The sequence below is a fragment of the Parasteatoda tepidariorum genome, chromosome 7 (assembly GCF_043381705.1).
Source record: "Parasteatoda tepidariorum isolate YZ-2023 chromosome 7, CAS_Ptep_4.0, whole genome shotgun sequence".
NCBI classification, from domain to species: Eukaryota; Metazoa; Arthropoda; class Arachnida; order Araneae; family Theridiidae; genus Parasteatoda; species Parasteatoda tepidariorum.
In genome coordinates, this window is record NC_092210.1 from 55,771,994 (window position 1) to 55,793,986 (window position 21,993).

The window sequence follows — 21,993 nt, forward strand, 5'->3', positions numbered from 1 at the left end:
ATTTATTAAGAATTCTATATTGGGTTCAAAATTGATCAATTTTGTAATTTTCGTAAAAAAATACAAAGTGTGCTATAGTTTTATCGCGGGGTGTGCTAATCCATATTATTAATGCTTACCTTCTTTTTTTTGTGCATTGATAATTAAAATTGATATCTAAACCAAACGAATGGTTTTATCGAAACAATAACTAACAGTTTGCAAACATAGTTGAAACTGCGCATGATATTTGCATTTGTAACGTCAATGCTCGTCACACGTGACATTTGGACAAGCGCACATATGCATATGACTTATAAACTGCGCTGAGTTCGTGCCACTGAGCGGTGGTACGTAAATACTTGTTTCACCCCAATTAATATATGTTTATTAATTTATGTTTTATAAAGAAACTGATATTTAGTCAATTATAGAAAAAATTCACAAATTTTACATACTTAATTAGGTATGTGTGATTTGCGTATTGAGAACTGTTTTTTTTTCGACCCACAATCGACCCTTCCGATTCGGATCGACCCCCATTCGCCCCCCTGTCTCAGATCGACCCCCGCTTTTGTTAAATAGACCCCTGGGGGTCTATATAGACCATTTTGGCGACTTCTGCCCTACACTGATGTTTTTTTAAGGTCAAGTACCATTCATTGCCCGGTATAATTCTCACATTTCATACTTTGCCTAAAAGCATCCAGTATTCTCTACAATGCCGACAACATACATATATTAAGATCTAACTAACTTTAAAGTAAAAAAAAATTTAAAAACAAAAGCAAAACAGATAACAAAAACAAAGACATAACGAAAAAATTCAACAAATAACATATTTTATACGAGTTCGAAAATGACAGCAAACGTCGCAAAAAATAAACATAAAAACAAATGCAAACGGTGACCGTAAACCTTTGAAATTTAGTCAATACCCCAAGGAAGCGAACAAAAAATCCCCAATATTCTCAGTGTAATTTCACTCTTTCCCTGTTTTCACTCTTCCGACGAAATTTTTAACATTATGGAATCGTCCTTCCCCTAGTCGCTCGTTTCCCGGCCAATAAAAATGTAGCGTTAAACGTTTAACGCAACCTTGTTGGAAGTCGCATAAGAAGTATCACTTCAAAATATATCATCATTACAATAGAATCTATAAACAAATAATAAATCCAAGTTAAGAAAAGACGTTGACGGGAAGAAATTATATTTTAGCAATTCTGATGCACGTTACAGCGCTGTATTTAATTAACTTCACGTTAATCAACATTCTAACTTATGTGGAGAAATTTTGCTCACCTTTAACACGCCATCTTACTTATAAGCGATCAGCTGAAGTTGACGTCATAATTCACGTGTGTGTACATCTGTGGTCTTCTTCTTCTTTAAAGTGCAAGTACCCAATTCTTGAACTATTATTGAACTAATAATCATTTTATTGCTTTTAACTCTCGGTACATTTTTTTACGCTCCTGCGTATTTTCACATTTCTTATTTTTATGGCTTTTTTTTGTGACAGGTTTAGTTACGCAAGTTACTCTTATGCTGAACGCAAAAAAGTAAATAAATTAATGACATTTAAAACAAATAAACAAAGATGACCATCACTATTTAAAAAAGTATTTTAACTGAAGAGAGGTCACTATGCCATTTGAAAATAATTATGGTATTATTTAATTTTGGAAAGCAGTATAGTAGTAGTAGTAGTTCATTTACGTCGCACTAGAGCTGCACAATGGGCTATTGGCGACGGTCTGGGAAACATCCCTGAGGATGATCCGAAGACATGCCATCACAATTTTGATCCTCTGCGGAGGGGATGGCACCCCCGCTTCGGTAGCCCAACGACCTGGAAAGCAGTATAAAATCTGAAATCTAAATCCTGATCTTGAAAAGATTTAAAGAATTTTCTATAGCTTTCAAAATTGAAATTTTTTTTTTTTAGTTTCTTATGTCTTTTTCCCCACATAAGCTCACAAATACGATATTCGCGTCATTTAGAGTTAGGTGATTTTTTTATGCCCTCCGGAACAATTCAAATCAAAGGCGCTAGTATTTTTAAAAAGTAGTGTTTTTAAAAATTAGTGTCATGGTATTACAATAATTATTTAATCCTGCAACAAATTACTTGCTGAAATAATGCTGACTTAAAAACTTTTATGTTTCGTTATTTGTTGTCCCTTTCTATTACATTTCCAATTCTTAACATTTAGTTTATCAAAAACAGAAAAAAGTTAGAAATCTAACTTACTAAAACTCACTTTACATTTATATATACATATTTCAGGCATGTTTTAATTGTGATTGCAAAAACAAGCTTAAATCACAAATTTTTCAATGAATTGGCTTTTTAAAAAAAAATGATTTCAATTTCAAATTTTCATTTTTGATTCTTGTTGCTGTTACATTATTTAAGTTGTAACTCTGTTCTATGGGACGTAGCGCATTAGCCGGTCATCAGATAGAGTTGAAATCTAAATAATTAGGTCCACCGTATCTTCGAATGTAAGTATACCAAATTTGGGGTGGATTGGTTCAAGTGCAGATTTGTATAATGTTCATACACACATATTTATAGCATTCTGCTTTAGTTTTATAGGTAGATGGGTCTTTCAAAATACTTGCTGACTGTTTCTGTATATTGATTAGGATGTTTTTTTAAATTTTATTTAGCGTAACAAAAATATAAGTTTGATCTCTTTTGGCAATTTCTATTAATACGTTATTCTGTTGTTATACTAAGTAGTTATAGCGTTTTATCCTGAGATTTTGCCAAAATAAGAAACAGATGGAATTGAAAAAATAAAGCTTTCTAATATTTTTATAAGGATTGCTTAGAAAACTGTTTCATCTATAAAAAACAATAATATTTCTACCATTAATCTGTCTTAAACTCTTAAACACTTCATAGCGATCGAATGTCTGAAAATAATCATATAACAAGGTCAAGTATTGCGGTGATTCAGGCAATATTTTTTTATTAAAGTTGCATGGGCGTTTAATCTCTAGTTAATTTAAATGATAGAGGGAAAAGAAGAAAAAAGAGAAAAAGGTTTATTCAATAGCTCAAATTACTTACATAAATATTATTACTAGAGAGACGCAACCCACTGAATTTATTTTTATCCTTATCAAACTAAAAGGAAAATAAAACCATTTTGCCCTTTTAGGGAAATAAGTTTCAAGTTTGCAAAACTTGTTTTTTTTTCATTTCACAGTCGATTAAATTGAATAAGATAAATTTTAATAATAAAGGTACATCTTGCCCTTAGCCATCTTACTCTTTAAGGTGTGGGACATAACCCGATATTTTCAACAATGATGATTTTGAAGTTAAGTATGCCATAGCACGGTATTATAAACAATGATTTTTTAGGTTTAGGATGACTGCCCAGTTATATCTTCGAATTTGTTGAAAAATTTCCAAGTCCAAAACTACATCACTATTTCGGCATACGTGGTTTTGTTCGTTGAAATTTCATTATTGGCGATTCTGTGAATAGCATTGTTTCAGGGAATCTTTCGTTTATAGAGCTTTGTAAAACACGTCAAATATTTGTATATTTAAAATTAGATTTTTCAAGGACTATTCGACCAATATCGTGCATAAGCTGTATTTTTACATTTATTCTGCATTAATTGTGTAATTAGCACAATTAAGATTAGGCGCCTGAAACCATTAAAATCTAGTTCGATTTTCTGAAATTCCGATCGTTAGTTCTGAAGTTCTTCGGTGTTTTATTTTTTATTTCCTTTTGGAGCAGTATTGTGAGAGCTGTCTAAAAGTTCTTGTTTATTTTGCGAACTGTACACATAAAAGCTTATTTCTGTCATCAGGTCATTAAATAAGATTCTTCTAATGAGAAAATAGGTTTCGTAATCAACTTATTGCTGTTGCGATATTTCTTAAAGCTGATGTTTCTAAATTTAACAAAATGTCACTTAAAATCCTTTTCTTCCTCTAAACTCTTCGTTTGGTAAATTATTAGGAAAAACAATTAATGCATTTATTTAAAAATAATAAAACATACATTTTGATTAAATAAATAATTTACGTATTAACTAGCATGAGCCGCCGGAAAATTAAAAAAGAAACGGAATAACTTGAACAATATTTCTGTAATTTGGAGATAAATAATGCATTTAACGATTGTTAACACTTTATTTATCTATTTGTCATCCATAAATTCTTGGTTCAATTAGTGTTCCTTTCTTACAAAGGAAACTAGCTTTTATTTCAGAAGAATACAATACTATGATTAAAATTTATCATATTTTGCATTACTTACATTTATTAGCTTTGGATTTATTTTTCACTCTTAATGATCCCTATATTTTATCACTTATTTTTTCTTTTCCTTTTTAGAAACACTTACTTAACACTTAATTTCCATCTCCAACGCAACAAAGATGGAAGGTAAAAGTTATCTGGGTGTAGTTGATTACATTGTGATATGCATTTCATTACTGATTTCAGTAGGTATTGGACTTTTATCGAAATTCAAAGGAAGTAAGAAAATGACAGNCTTTAAGGTGTGGGACATAACCCGATATTTTCAACAATGATGATTTTGAAGTTAAGTATGCACCAGCACGGTATTCCAAACAATAATTTTTTACGTTTAGGATGATTGCCCAGTTATATCTTCGAATTTGTTTAAAAATTTCCAAGTCCAAAACTATATCACTATTTCGGCATACGTGGTTTTGTTCGTTGAAATTTCCTAATTGACGATTCTGTGAATAGCAATCTTTTGTTTATGGAGCTTTCGAAAAAACGTCAAATATTTGTATATTTAAAATTAGATTTTTCAAGGACTATTCGGCAAATATCGTGCATAAGCTGTATTTTTACATTTAAAATTACAGTTTTTAGAATGATGTAAAAATGCGTATACCTTACAATTCAAATTTTTTTTAATATTTGAAAAATAAAATACTGAAATAAAATAAATAGCTATTAAAAATCAGTTTTCGCATGGAATTTTCTTTGGATAAACTTGTTTTATAATCACGTGCAAATAAGTTTCGATTCGCTTTAAAAGTTCTAGGGATAATGGGAAATTCTCAAAAATTAAAGTTAACATTGAAGAGTCTTTTACTTTTGATCTCTTTTTTGCCTAAACTATTTGCGAGCATGTTTACCAGATCACAGCTGTCCTCTTTGTATTCTTAGAATAAAAAATATGAAGCCATTTTTATTCCTTGAAAGGCTTTTATGTCTGATTTCGTAATTTAAAATATGGTCTGCATTAATTGTGTAATTAGCATAATTAAGATTAGGCACTTGAAATCATTAAAATCCAGTCCGATTTTCTAAAATTCCGATCATTAGTTTTAAAGTTATTCGGTGTTTTATTATTTTTTTAATTTTGGAGTAGTATTGTGAAAACTGCTTAAAAGTTCTTGTTTATTTTGCGAACTGTACATATAGAAGATTATTTCAGTCATCAGGTCATTAAATAAGATTCTTCGAATGAGAAAATAGGTTTCGTAATCATCTTATTGCTGTTGCAATATTTTTAAAGCTGATGTTTCAAAATTTAACAAAATGTCACTTAGAATCTTTTCCTTCCTCTAAGCTCTTCATTTGGTAAATTATTAGGAAAAACAATTAATGCATTCATTTAAAAATAATAAAACATACATTTTAATTAAATAAAAAAATTACATATAAACTAGCATAAGCAGCCGGAAAATTGAAAAAGAAACGGAATGACTTGAGCGATATTTTTGTAATTTGGAGATAAATAATGCATTTAACGATTGTTAGCGCTTTATTTATCTATTTGTCATCCATAAATTCTTGGTTCAATTAGTGTTCCTTTTTTACAAAGGATACTGGCCATTATTTCAGAAGAATACAATACTATGATTAAAATTGATCATATTTTGCATTACTCACATTTATTAGTTTTGGATTTATTTTTTACTCTTAATGATCCCTACATTTCATCACTTATTTTTTTTTCCTTTTTAGAAACACTTTCTTAACACTTAATTTCCATCTCCGATGCAACAAAGATGGAAGGTAAAAGTTATCTTGGTGTAGTTGATTACATTGTGATATGCATTTCATTACTGATTTCAGTAGGTATTGGACTTTTATCGAAATTCAAAGGAAGTAAGAAAATGACGGCAACAGAATATATTTTGGCTGGTAGGAATATGACGAGAATACCAGTTATTCTATCAGTAGTAGTGACTTTCCTATCACCCTCTTGTATACTTTCCGCACCCGCGGAAGTATACAAATATGGTTTCCAATTTGCTATAGGACCTCTAGTGATGCCCATTGGAATGGTTTTGGCATCTTGGGTATTTATACCAGTATATTTCCAGTGTGGTGTATCAACAGTTTACGAGGTAAATGTTTTTTGTGTGAATATTTTGTTTATATGTGGGTAAGAATTATTTCAAAATTCATTCAACCAATTTATCAGTTCTCGGTTGAATATGATTATTTCTTTTGTATTTAAGACTCAAAAAATTAATTATAACTTAAATTTTTTCCAGGAAATTTAAAATTACAATTTAGATTTTGTTATCGATTATATGAAAAATGATAAAATTTTAAAGTATAAAGTTTTATTTTAAGCAGCTTATTAATCGTAACTTATAATCGAAAAACTCGATTGCCTTATAACTGATTTTAACTTATAATTGACATCCATCGAATTTCAGAGGAAGTAAGAAAATGACAACAAAACGCATATTGGTTGGTCGAAAAATGGCGTAAAATCCCGTTCATCAGCGAGTTTTTGAATTTATACATAACTCGAAATGAGTTTTAACGAAAATAGACGAAGCTCAAAATGTGTGTTTACGAAAATGGACGAAGCTCTAAAATGCGTGTTTACGAAAATAGACACAGCAAAAAAGGGAAAAAAAGATGCTCAATTTCAGTAATCAACTCACATTCAACAACTAAACTGGGAATTGCGTGCTTACTTTTCCTTACTCATTTGAACACTAAGCATAATCATTACTGGGTAAAGTTCCGGGTTTCGAGGTTGCGGTCTCTAGGAATATTATAAATGTTACTTTTCAGGTGAGTTCTTCGTATTCGGACTCTAACGATAAAGTGAATTTTAAATTCTAATTTCGTAAACGTAAATTTACAATTACTATTATAAATTTATGGCACCCGCAGCGAATCCCTTGTGAAAGCAATCGTTGACTTTTGAAGTCTCTTAAAAAAGATAGAAAGAACGAATTTATTCCGATTATCATCACGTGATAAAAATCTGGAATTCCTTCACGATGATTAAAATCAAAATTTATTTCGATTTATAAGTTTATTTTTTAAAAAAATACTCATGAAAGATGTCAAAAAATGAAATCAGATGCTATGCCCATTTTTGCAAACACGCATTTTGAGCTATATGCGTTTTCGTAAACACGCGTTTTGAGCTTTTTCAATTCACGGAAACACGCGTTTCGAGCTTTTTCAATTCACGGAAACACGCGTTTCGAGCTTTTTCCATTCACGGAAACACGCGTTTTGAGCTTTTTTCATTCACGGAAACACGCGTTTCGAGCTTTCCATGTGGTTTCCAATTTGCTATATCACTTCAAATGATGTCCATTGGAATGGTTATTTCATCTTGGGTTTTATACCAGCATATTTACAGTGTGGTGTATCAACAGTTCACAAGGTAAATGCCTTTTTTTTAAAATTTTATTTATAACTGGATCAAAATTATTAGTTTATAAATTTATTCGTTTTTGATTGAAATTGACATACATTTTTGTATTTAAGGCAGCAAAAATCAAGTTCTTGCTTTAGTTTTCTCCTGGAAATTGAAAAATATAATTTGGTGTTTAATAAGTATTTTAAGAAAAATTATAAATTAGTAAAATATCGAATTCCATTTTTATCTATTTAATTTTATTAATATAATAATAACAAATAATGAATAAAGCTAAAAAAAACTATATTAATGGTTACCTTCTTTAAAACAAGTTTAAAATTGCCAATTTGAAATCTTCAATATTTTCATTTTTATTAAAATTTGAAACTCTATTTTTTTTTTTTAAATTAAATGTTTCTTAGAATCATATAAAACATCTCTTGCGTTCTTAGATACAATAATTTGTACTAAAATGAGACACCAGAAAATTTTTTGAGAGTAATTTTTTTTTTCCGAAAGTAATTTTTAAGTTACGCAGAATATGAAAATTGCTTAAAATTAAAATGAAACTAGCAATAATTTGTTTTAAAATACAACTTTTGCTTTAAAAACAATTTTTTTGTTTTAAAAACAAAAAACAATTTTAAAAAATCTTTTCAGTTTTTGGAAATGAGGTTCGGAAGCAAGACAAGATACATTATATCAGCGTTCTTCGTTGTACAAATGGTAAATAATAAATTTTTGTCTCCTAACTTCTCATTCTATTTCACTTCAATTTTTAATATTACAGCATCAATATTTTGATCTTTCATTTATATAGTTTTTACTGTTTATTTTTAGATATTCTTTATTGTTCTGAATCTTTATGGAGCAGTATTAGCTTTCAGTGCTGTTACAGACTTGTCTATAGAACTATCTGTGATATCTTTAGGAGTAATTTGTACTCTTTACTGCTCTGTAGTGAGTTTATAGTGCTATTTCATATTATTTAAAAATTATTATTATATTATATTATTATTATATTATTATACATATATTGTACATATTGTTATTATTTACGAAAATTGACAATTTTAATTTTGATTTTAAATGGACTTCTTTATGTGTTTTAATGAGGGACTTGGATTGTAAACTTCTACGAGCTTATATTGTTGAGGTAATACACACAATAATTTAAATATTTCAAACACACAAGGAGTATTAATCTTAATTTCCCACCATGAGCAAACTGTGAATATAACTTAACTGTTATTAAAGTAATGCACATAATAGTTAAAAGGAATTATCTCACGAATAATAATGAAACTTTGTTAGTATTGAGTTGTGAATAAAAGAGAATTTCATAATTTGAACGATATTTTTGTTTTCGTTGTTTTAATTTAGAATCAGAAATTCTAACCTATAGTTCAAACTGGATCGTTTTCAATTGGATCGTTTACTAATTCAGGTGAATATCACAAATAAAGATAGTTCACACTGATTGACACGGTCCGAAAAGTTAGAGTTGAAGCAAGAAAAAAACGATGTCAAGGTCTACACTTACCGAGGCTGAAAAAGTCAAAGAACGTAGACGGGAATACCTTAAGCGTTACACGCAAGTGGAAGAACGAAAAGATTCCGTTTACAAACGCAAGCATGAAGCCCGTCTCTCACTAAAGTACCAAAGTGGTTGAGAGAATTACCGAAGACCCTACCGAAGAGCGAATGGTGACTTCCCGAACCCCTTTCATGCAAATACGAGATCTAGATGTTGATCACCAGTTAAAGATAAAGGGATCCATTATCAACGTACCGACCGAATAACTTGCACAAGACCGTATACTGTCTTCCACGCAATTTAAATGATTCATTCACTATTCATATAAAATTGGAAAAAAGCCCAGCTTTCAAATCCTATTTCTATATATGAACTTGTGAATCCGAAACGGGTGTATGATGCAGCTTGCAATCTCCATCAAACACCCTTGTACCAATCCGAAAAAGTTAACATTCATCTCGATTGGCTGTTCAATGTCTATTCAGTCATCAAAAGAATTTACATAGAATGTGTCTGAGCTACATTTAAATATGTCTGCGAAGCAGTTCAGGATTAACAGTTAAAGATGTCCAAAATAAAAACACAATAAAGTTTCTTTTCCAAAAAAAATTAGACAACAACCATTTTGCCAATGGGGAACTTAAAGACTGAACTTGAAACTTAATGTTACGACGTTAATTTTGATCATCGAATTTTTTGACATAGGCTTTGTATTTAATACTTGATACAAAATAATTATTAAGAAAATATTCAGCTTTTAGTTTCTAATTTTATGAAACAGATTTATTGTCTTTCAATATGTATATCAGTTTTTTTTATTCTGCATCTTTCATCTTTTCTTAATTATCTACTCTTAAAGATTTCAGTAGTATTAATCATCCACACTTTTGATTAATTTCCATCTCACTTTCTATAGTTTCCATTTTTCCTTAGTTTGATTTTCATAGAGCTACACAGCAAAATCCCATTAAAATTATAATTTTGAAGAGAAAGGAGATATAAACTTTCATTGTTATATTTTTTATAGCATATTGAAAATTCTTTATTAATTTTTATCGAGGAATTTCTCAAACAATATATTAGAAGGCATTGAATTTAAAATAGTTATTTTTTATGTTTTTGTGAACATAAGCATGCCTTTAAAGTTTTCGTTTACTTTAATACCCCATAATCTGTACTTGCAGTGAGTTAATAATATCACAGTTATATAATCACAACTATAATAATTTAATTAAATAATTAAGGAAAAATATTAAAAATGTGAGTAATTTTAGGGTGGTTTGAAAGCTGTTTTATGGACTGACGTTTACCAAGCTGCACTTATACTGGTATGTTTAACCTCATTGTATATTGCTGGAATAGGAGATGCAGGTGGTATATCTAAAATATATAATCAAGCCAACTCAGACAATCGATTGGAAATGTTTAAGTAAGCATGCAATATTTAATTTGTTTATTTTATTATGTGCTTCATAAATGCCATTTGTATATATTTAGAATAATAGAATTTTTAATGGTAATTGATAGTTGATAATTAACTTCTGTGTGACTGTAACTAATGTTAGTCTCTTACTATTACAGATCTATTCATTATGTTTAAAAGTAACATTTGTGATTCACAAATTTTATATTAAAAATAAATTTAATAAGATGTGATGTATAATAAATCTTACTGAAGGGATCTATTAATGCCCTAATTTCTACTAAAGTGATTAAAATTAAGTTCTCAATGTCATTTTAAAATTATTTTTAAAATGACATTGGAATAATAGATATGGAATTAACGTAGAAAAAAAAAATGTTGTATACTTAAATACGTGATTTAGTTCTGTTTCAGTTAGCTGTATATATCTAATAAGGTATATACAGCAAAATCATTATTCATAATTGATATTATACAACAGACAGAGAATGATATCAGGACAGGGCAATCAGGAATGATATCAGGACATTGACAACAGGGGAGGTTCTGAATGATATTGAATCAATGTGTCTTTAATATTAATTATAAACGCCATGGCTACGTTTTAATATGTAACAGTATATGTTTATAACGAAATGTATTAGTATTGATATAATTTTAAAGTTATTAAGTATGGTAGGAAGCTAAAAACATTACTAAGATTTCTTTATTCTTAAGACTTCATTTGCTAGTGATGATTGTATAATATTTTACTTTCTACACTTGATTAATACAGTTAATACTGTCCATAATAATGAATTAGTTCTTTCAATCTAAATACACTACCCTGCAATAAAAAGACACTTTGAGTTTTTAAAATTTTTTAAAATTTCTTAAAGAAATACTAAAGGATAATTTTGTAACCTTAGAGATGTTTAGTTCATGCGATTTTTTTATACGTAGCTACCAGTTTTAAAGCTATCAGAGGTTGGAAGACCTACAAAAAATTACGAAAGAAAACAAGTATTTTTAATACTATGTTAGAAAATCAAGTAATAAACTTGTATCTTGTATCGATTAGTTTAGTTATTATTTTTAATAACCGCGAAAAATTTTAAAAACCTAGAGTAAGTATTTAAATCTAATTACAAAATTATTTATTTAGAATTATAAAAAGAGAGTTAAAAAAAGCTCAAGATATAAGATTTTAAAGTAGTATCTTTTTATGCTATGCATGCATGGAAAAAATTTAATTTTTTTTTTACCTGTAGTGAATTTTGTACTGAGAGGTACTTGGCAACTAATGAAAAAAGTTTGATTTAAATATCTTAAGACTTCAAGCAATTTTTTAAGGAGTTTTTCTACTTTTTAAAAGAAAGCGCAAAATGATCAGGGGTTTTCCTGACCTTTTATTTTGTACTATTTAGCAAGATTTATTAAACGTTAGACCGGTTTTGTGGGGGATTATCTCCAATAAAAGCATGTTTTCTTTCTCTATACCATCACATTTTGGTTTTTGGACCATTATTGTAAGGTATTATAACTTGTTATTATTTCTGTCTAATGATACAATATAAAATTTCTAGAAAACCCCGAATCATTTAAAATTTTTTAAAAGAAAGTACTACTTTGAAGACTACTTTGGACAAAAAATTTTTAACGTAATGTAGTTCAGCATTTTTAAATTTTTTAAATTTTTTTTCTTGTAATGAATTTTGTAGTAAGAGGTATTTGACACTATTGTAAAACGTTTGTAAAGTATAAAAATAACTTTGGAAATTACTTAACACTTTTAAAATTTCTTAGATATTTGAACAAACTTTTTTCATTAGTTGCCTAGTACGGTTCTCGACAAAATAAGGAAAATTTTTTAAAATTTTTTTCCGCACATGCACCTAATTAAAAATAAGTCCTGCTGAGATTTTTACGATTTTTATAAAACTTCTAAATAAATAATTTTGTAATTTAAAACTGCTCCAAAATGATTTTTGATTCTATTGAATATTTATATATTCTATATATATATNAAGAAATTATTGTAGAGTAATGAAATTTCGACAATGCGTTTGTCTGAATAACATATTTAATTGATTAAAGTTTTAAGATCACAGGTTAAAGCAATTAAGAGAAAAAGACATTGCGAATATGAACTACTGGTGCATGGTTAACTGTGTAACCACCAGAATTTTTAAGGCAATCATGCAAACGGACATGCATTGGATTATACAGATGCCGTGTGTCATTTTGTGTTATGGAGTTCTATGTCTTTTGCACTTGGTCAGTCGAAACCGGGATAGCTAATGCTGGTTATGGATGACGCTAAAGTTGTCGTCCCTTACGTGCTCTTTCGAGGACAGATCTGGTGATCTTGTAGGCCAAGGCAACATGTCGACATTCTGTAGAGCATGCTGGGTTACAACAGCAGGACGAGCGTTATCCTTTTGAAAAATATCCCCTTGAATGCTTCTCATGGCAACAAATCAGGTTGAATCACCAGATTGGAGTACAAATTTGTATTCAAGATGCAATGGAATATCCGCTAGAGTGCTCCTGCTGTCATAGGAAATTGCTCCTCAGACCATAACTCCAGGTATAGGTTCAGTGTGTCTACACCGGAGACCTGTCGGCAGCAGGCGTTCACCTGGCCTAAGTCTAACCAATATACAGCTATCACTTGCACCAAGGCAGAATGACTTTCACCTGAAAACACAATAGATCTCCACTCTGTCCTCCAGTGAGTTCTAACTCGACATCACTCACGTCGTAAACGGCAATAGTTTGGAGTGCGTGGAATGCAATCTACAGGGCGTTTTGTTTGGAGCTGTACTTGAAATAGCTGATTTTTAACAGTTCTTTGTATCACTGCAGGGCCAACTGCAGCTTGAATTTTTGATGCAGACGCAATACGGTGCTCCACAGCCATACGTCGTGTACGGTGGTCTTCCCTCTGAGTAGTGCCATGAGGTCACCCTGGACCCTGACTTTTTGAAGCGGTACTTTCGCTTGACCATTGCTTCCAACAACCATGCACAGTGGATACATTTCGCTCATGTCTTTCCGCACACACACACAATATCGAGGAAAGAAAATTCACCTTCTCTCAGCCCTATTGCACGACCACGTTCAAAGTCAGTGAGCTGTTGATAATGGCTTCTTAGTTTTATTAAAGGCATTCTTGACTAACAGCAACTTACTATGTCCAAATTTAACGAAAAATAACGCTTACAATCTGTAGAATACGAATACGTACTTACGAAACTTTTCGCCAAGAGCGAAATTTAATAGTCATCATCTTTTAGTTGTATAAACAAGTCTACCAAATTTAGTTTATCTAGCACAACTCCTTCACGGGGTTGAGATTTTTTTCCCTCAGTGTACTTCAAACCACTAAATATTTAAAACTAATTGCTTTTAATAATCTAGAATTTTTAACAACTACTTTTCATTAAACATTATCCAGTTTAAATATATCTCCTCACTTTGAATTCGCAATCAACATTCGCGGTTACTAATATACTTCTTGTCTGAAACTTTCAATCGAAATTTGCTGAGCCGGAAAAAAAATAAAATCTCTTGTCAGGTAAGGTTAAATTCGATATATTAAGATGAAAACATGAACTTTATTTTATTTATAGGTATCTTTTTACAGGTGCCTAAATGGTGACAATAAGGATTTGCAAATTGGATCATTATTTAGCAACGGCAAAATATATTACAGTATGAGTAATTTAAGAATTTCGAGAAATATTAATTTCGGGTTACAGGTTAGTGATTCTGTGACAATCTACTTCAGAATGGACCTATTAACAAAATTTTTTTATGTTCTATGCTGCCTTATTTAAGCAATAAATTAATTTTCGTACTTGCATGTTTCTATAAACTTTCTAGAACGCAGATTGGGCAACGGCGACAAGTGAACTTACTAGTTATTGACAGAAGGCAACAAATTCTGATCTATCCAAACATTTTATTCAATTTTATTATCCAGGATATTTAAATATTCTTTATCTTCAAAAAGGTAAATTTATTTTGGTAAAAAGTCTCCTTTACTAGTATAGGTTTAATATCATAATTTAGTTAGAATGATTTATAACTATACAATACTATACAATATAATTTCAAATACTATCTTTATAAAACATTTTTAAAATAAAATATTATTAAAGCAATTAAAAATATATTAACTTTTGGAATCTTGCGATTACGCTTAAAACTGCATTGCAGAAGCAGAAAAAAAAGACAAATTTATGCATGAAATATTTCCGAAATTTTAATTTTTAAAATAATTCTTGAATTTGCAAATGAAATATTCTTAATATTTAAAAAAACATTAAAGCAAATATTTCTCAATAGAACATAAAAAGATTACGCAACTTAAAGCTAGATAACGAGTGGTGTAATTTTCTTATTTAAACAAAAAATATCCAAAAATCTTAGTCAGTCATCAGATTAAAATTACTAAAACTTATAATCGTATTTGCCTGTAAGTTATTTATTTAACCCTGATTTACTAGTACTTAATTAAATATTTTTAAAAAGACACATCAGTTTGATTTTAATTATAGAGATATTTAATCTTCATTTGGTGAAGTTAAACTATTTAAAACTATTCTGTTGCTTATATTTAAACTTATTTTGTTAGTTTATGTAGTAATCGTGAAAACACATATGGTGTAGATATAAGCAACATAATGGTTAAAGATTATATTTACTTCTAAATCTGCACTGTCAGAATTTTATCTTTAAAAATGGCTAAATAACAATTTATTTCATTGTCATTTTACCATATATACAACCATAATATTCAAATAACCATAACAAAGATTATATGCAATGTGTTATGAGTGAGAAAAAAACGTTTATTAATTGCTTTTACCTAATAGCAACCAGAATTCTATATGCGCCAACTAGGCCCACCTAACGAAGCCATTTCATCGAATCCCAGCGTTGATACCACAATATTCCTGACATTCCTTCAACACCTGAAGAGTCCTGCATTCGTCAATCTGTGACTTTTAAAATACGAAACTATCATCCACGCAAAAATGACATAACCTCCACAGAACTCCCATGTCAATTTAAATTTCATTTTTATGGTTTAGGAACTATGTTAGTTGCAAATGGTTACGAAACCGTCTAGTTTTGTGTTAACGGTTGCTTTACCGTACCATTTCCATAACTTTTAAGATAAGGAAATGTTTCTAATCATAAACTTTATTGTTTATTGCATGGACAAACTACTGCTGGTTATTTTACCGTATGAAACTCTTAACAGTGTTTTATGTTTAATTTTCTGACAAGTTTTGTACAAAATTGTGTCTTTCAAACATGCGCAATTAAAATTATGAACTGAACTATAAAGTAATAATAAGCTGTAATGATTTATACTACTGCTAAATAATCTCGTTGACAAATCAAAATTTGAGCCAAAATTTTGACGGAAAAAATGACGAAAATGTAGATAAAATTAAAATGTCTACCATTTCAATTTTATCTACATTTTCGTCATTTTTTCCGTCAAAATTTTGGCTCAAATTTTGATTAATATCAAAATTTTGATATCAAATTTTGATGTATGGAAATATAAAAGTATTTGCTTTAAATTTTATCTAAATAGAATTGTGGGAAACAAAATATACGCTGATGAAATAGAAAATAACATTTAATTAAATAGTTTTTAATTTTAATGTTACATTTAGTGAATCGTCAAGAAAAAAAAATTGTTTAAATTCGCATTTTAATAAAAAAATGCTTTTAATAAAAAATAGTGTTTAATGAAAGGTAAAAACTAAACTCGTAACAAATCTATAAGAATTGTTAATTTGAAAAAATTAAGAAAGACGGTTTTTTCCGTCCGTGAAAGACGGATGTGCTATCTAGCTGTAAATACTGAATATATTTTTCGTTCTCTAAGGTTTAAGGCAGGATTCAGTTTTTCAAAAAAAATTAGTATTTGGATAGATTGCGCTTTCTCTGATCTTGTCTTGGCAAGTGATAAAAAAAATATACTGACAAAATTGTGATGTCTTCGAAGCAACTTATATTCCCTTCTGACTTTTTTACGAATATTTATTCCAAAATTAAAACTTCTTTCGTTATATTTGTTCATAATTCAATGAGCAATTGAAGCAAAGATGGCTTTTCTAATGAGATTTTTAAATCATATCACTAAACAACGTTGACGACTCAGACACTTTTGTCATAATTTGTTCTAACAACATCACTTTAATAATTTAAACAGTTTCGCATCATTAGTTTTTTTTATGAAATTCTCAAAAATTAAGGAAAATTTTCGAGGATTTCAAAATATCTTAAAAAGGATCAAAGTCTCAAACGATGTGACATTAATTTTCAATTGAATGGTCTTTACTATAATCCCTTCTTCAATAAGTATAAAATTATTTAACTCTGATGCTTTACTATTCTTTTCCTAATCAAATCATAATTTTTCAGTTGGTTGGTTTTTCTTGCTTTCTACTTGTTTTTGAAAACATCATAAAATTGTATAATTTCCTTTTACAATTGTATACTTTCTTCTACAATTTGATTGTAATTTTGTTTCATCATTGGATTTCGAAAATTCTTGTTTCAGGAAAGGATATGAAATGTCTTCATTTCATATTGTAGGCTTATGCCAAAGAAATTTCCGAAATTGTTTCGATTTTCAATGTGTTATTATAAAGAGGTCAAGCTTTTTAATGTCTAATTTGTGATTAAATGGCAAATAATTTAAACTAATCACCAAATCTAAACGTTTTTTTCTTAAAATTACAGATAAAAATTAGTATATACTAATTTTTAAAAGCGTAATTAATGAAAATAGAGAAGTCATTCTTCTATCTGTAAACTTTTCATTCGTATCAAATGTTGTTTTTTAGACAACCATTAAAATATTTTATAAGGAAGAGAAAAAAAAGAAACACCTTTGGGTAAATTCAACTCATTTGGAATCATTTTTGATAAAGATTTAATAACTACCTATTATGTGCCGTCATTAACGAACACCATGCATATAACTAAATGCTAAATCCTTTTATTTATTTTACTGAAAACATTTTTCTATATACTTTTCATTAATAAATAGACTTATTTTCACGAAAGAACTTCCTTCATTTCAAGCCACACAATTCTGGTCAAATTCAAGTAGTTTGAGATTTTAATACGCATACTTATATTATTGTATATCTTATTTGATTAAAAGGAAACTTTACTTCAAATAAAAATAATGGACTAAATTTCTCAGAGAATGAAAGTAATAAGCAAAACACCCTTAGAGAAATAATGAAAAACATTTAATAGCGTGTAACACCACCTCTGGATTCGATAAACTGCCTGGATTCGGTTGGGAATTGAGTCCATGGGTTTTGCTGGTACGTCGAATCCAGTATAAGCCACTCTCTGAGGATTTGATAGTGCAAATCTACGAAATTGTGAGGTTGCTGATTTCGGCGTTTTACCCGTTGTTCTAACATGTTCCACAAAGTTTTAATGAGATTGAAGTCAGGTGATTTCGCCAGCCAGTCGAGATGTGATTGAGTGTTCATAAAACTAGTCATATATTCTTCCAGCCCGGTGATCTTCGCTGTTGTCATTTTGAAAAATAGGGGTATGGACAACACACTCTTCATTAGGATGTTGACTGAAAGGGAACATCTAATCATCCAGAATGTTCAAGTAAACGTGTTGGTTCTTGTTAGTGGCCACCTCAGTGAGAGGACCAAATCCATAATAAGAAAAATGCCCCCAAAGCATGACAGACCCAGCTTCGGCTTGAACCTGACTTTGCACACAGTCATGATGAAATGCTTTACCTACTCTCCATAGCTCTCGACGAAGTACGTCTTTTGAATAAGGGCAAAAACGGGATTCATCAGACCATATTACATTCCGCCTGTCAGCAACTGTCCACGTTCGGTGACTTCTAGCCCTCTGAAGTCGCGCTGCCTTATGTGCCTGTTTGAGCAATGGCCTCTTACGACATGTTCGACACCAAATGTTCATTGCATGCAGCTCTCGTCGCAGTGTTCTCTCACTAACAGGTTGGGATGAACCTTAATTTACTAACTGAAGCAATTTCTCTGTCAATTGAAACACGTCTCCGGTCCTTTTCATGCTGGAGCTTTTCCCGACCACAATTCTGACGTCGTCTTTCCTGACCACATGTATTACACCACTACTTGTAGACTCGTTGAACAGTCCGCATCGAAACACTAGCAAATCTAGCAACTTCATTCACCGAATGACCATGGGCACGGCAAAACACAATTGCTCCCTTTTACACTCTATCACAACCTTACACTTACCCATATTTACACACAATTTCCGCTTCAAGCAAAAATATCTCACTGATAGCTAATTGCCTTTGATCACGTTGAAACAGTGTGCACGTCACTTGACCACTGTGTCGTCTAACGAATCCTACCGATTCATCTGTGCTTGCGGAGTAGGGTGACTAATTTTTTGTTCGGTGAGCTTATGATTCATTAATTATATATTATTGCATTCCGTATCTTACTATTTCATGTCTATTGAGTTTTTTAAGTAATTATGTTTTAATGGAGATTCATTATTCTTATCTTAGATCAGATTTTTCTAAAACTTTTCTAAAAGTTCAATGTCTCTTCAATCTTCTTCTACCGTATCATTAGTGCCTGTCATTTGTGACAACTATAGTCATATTTGTGTGACAGCTTAATTCAGCTGAACAAAATAATTACTTTCTGGATGACAAAATGCTAATTTTTAGAATAATAAATCAAAAATCCAATATTTTTTAACAGAGAGTTAAAAATATACTTTGAAATAAATTCTAGTTGTAGTAATCAATCTACAAGAATTTAATTTCGGAAGGCTTTAATTTTCACTATTCAACAATTGTCATAATAAGTGTTTAAATTTTTCCAAAATATAAGTATTAGCAATTATATTTTGAAAAGAGTTAAAAGCAGAAAACTTTTTTCAGGACATTTCAAATGAGTATTATTCCTGCATCATTGTCATTACTTTCATGTCATACGCTTGGACTGATATTATATTCTGTTTATTATCACTGTGATCCAGTTTTAAATAAAGAACAAACAGGAATTAAAAGATATGATCAAGTAGGTAACATTTATAGAAAGTAAAATTCAACTATGTGTATAAATATACATTCAAATATATATTTATACACATGTTCAACTATGTGTGAAAATGAAACTCAACTGTATTTACTGTATAATTTAATAAAATAAAGTAAAAAGACATATTTTTTTCAAAGAGGATACTTCTACATTAAACTGCTGTTTAGTATTGGTTTTAGATGAGTATTTAAAAATGTCCTAACATTTTCTCTAGATAAAAATGTAAAGAATAAGAGAATTATTTTGGTGCATGGGAAAATTGCTGCGGTTTACACTAAAAACGAACACAAAAATTTTCTTCTAAACAATTTGGAAATGTGATTTATCACTAAGTCTTCCATGAACATACGCCTCTTTCCACAACAATTAAGAGTGAAACATCACACGTAGTAAATTTATCTCACCGTGACTATAAGTTCCAAAATTTTTCGATGATATGACGACGCTTTTCTAAGCAGAACGCAGCCAGCTCAATTTTTCTCTCCTCACAGTCCAAAAATTCCGGTCAGTTTTGTGACACCCGGAAGTTTTTTTCAAAAATTACTTACTTTTCATCATTTTAGTTTGTAGTATAAGAGGTCCCTTATGGTTTTCATAGGACTCCCTGTTAGTGGCCAACAGCGTTACCTCATTCCATAATTTAACTGACGATCTTCAATTTATTACTGATTGTAATAAATTACATATATATATATTTGAAGATATACTTTCATCATCGTGGCTTTCTCAACTCATGTGCTGTAGTATTATTCCTGTACTTAGATGTTAAGATGAAAAAATCTTTTTGAGTTCCGTTGAGCTAGAAAAAATTATATATTCAAAATAAATAATCGAATTATTAACTAAGTGCCTTCGCGGTGAAAACTAATCAACGAAATAAACTGAGTTAAAGGTTTTAAACTTAGAACTTTGGCTGACGTGTGATGCTGCAACATAAATATTATTCCTTCTTTCATTGCTGTTCCTATAGATTATATTATCAAAATCTCATGCAATTTAATGATTTGATCCTTTCTTTCATTTTCTAAATGAAAAGATACGTTTCATTTATGTTTTTTTAGTGAGAGTATACATTTTTTTATCTGTACTTGTTCGATAAGATAGAATTGGTTTTAAGAAGGTATTTTCATTCATTAATGCTTTAAAAACAGTATAAAATAGCAATTATGAATTGTGTTTAAAGTTTTCATTAAATCAATGTGAATTTTTTTTTATTATGCATATTGTAACTTTTAAGTAAATCTATTCATTATAGGCTTAAAAATTCAAAAATACTTCTAAACAATTAATCATAAGCCTGCCAACTTTCACTCTTTCCGAGAATAACTTTTCCTAGTGGTAGCAAAACAATTATTAAAAAACAATCTTACTGGCAAATATATTTGTATTTTGACAGGTAGAAATTTCCTATCGTTAATACTATTGTGCTTTCATAAATTTGCTGTAATTATTTATATGTAGTGATGGTAAAACTTATTTATAATTATTAGTATTATTTAAAGCGTTTAATGGAATAACATGAGATTCGTTATCACTTTAAATAAGAAAATAAAATCTCCCCGGGAAACCGGAAGAGTTGGCAGCTATGCATATAGTTTTAAATTTTAAGGAGGATTTTTTTCCTTCAGAGGGTTTTTTCCCTTTAAACTGAAAATGTCTTTATTACTTACCAAAAGTACATAATTTAAAATATAACGCATTTTAAATTTTAGATTATTCCTGCATTCATTGTTAACAAATTCAGTTCAATACCTGGAATGACGGGGATTTGTATTGCTGGTATTTTTAGTGCTTCTTTGAGTACTATATCTTCTTGCCTTAATTCAGCTTCAACTGTGACTGTTCTGGATTTCATCAAACCACTGTATGAACGAAAGCGAGGAGTTATATCTGACAGGAAAGTTGTGTGGATGGTAAAAATACTGTGTACGTTCAAAATTTTAGTCTATATTTTCTGATGCATATTTTCAAGCATCAATTTGAGTAACATGGTTTTTCTTTTCCTTCCTTTAAGTTTTAATTAGACTAAGATCATCCTTTCAAAATAATTAGATAAAAAGTCACTAAAACAAACAACTTTGTACAATACTTTTTTTATTATGAACGTATATAATATCCTCTAATCGTAACGTATATTATATCATCTAATTATCATTGGCGTAATTATCCAGAAATTGAAAGAGGAATCATCTGTAGATTAAACATAAAAACTTGTTATTTTCCTATTTTTATTGTTTTAAGATATATATTTTATATACATATATATATATTTTATATATATATATATATATTTTATATACATATATATATATATAT

General features: G+C 29.7%; 1 protein-coding gene across 1 annotated transcript in view; it reads left to right on the forward strand.

Annotated features, from left to right (window-relative positions):
* The window catches only part of LOC107437424 (putative sodium-dependent multivitamin transporter), a 100,791-nt gene that overhangs the window by 68,987 nt on the left and 9,811 nt on the right, over positions 1-21,993 (forward strand). The window contains exons 4-5 of the mRNA XM_071183781.1: positions 19,518-19,656; positions 21,390-21,603. Of these exons, the coding sequence (XP_071039882.1) occupies positions 19,518-19,656; positions 21,390-21,603 (353 nt within the window). The remainder of the gene's footprint in view (positions 1-19,517; positions 19,657-21,389; positions 21,604-21,993) is intronic.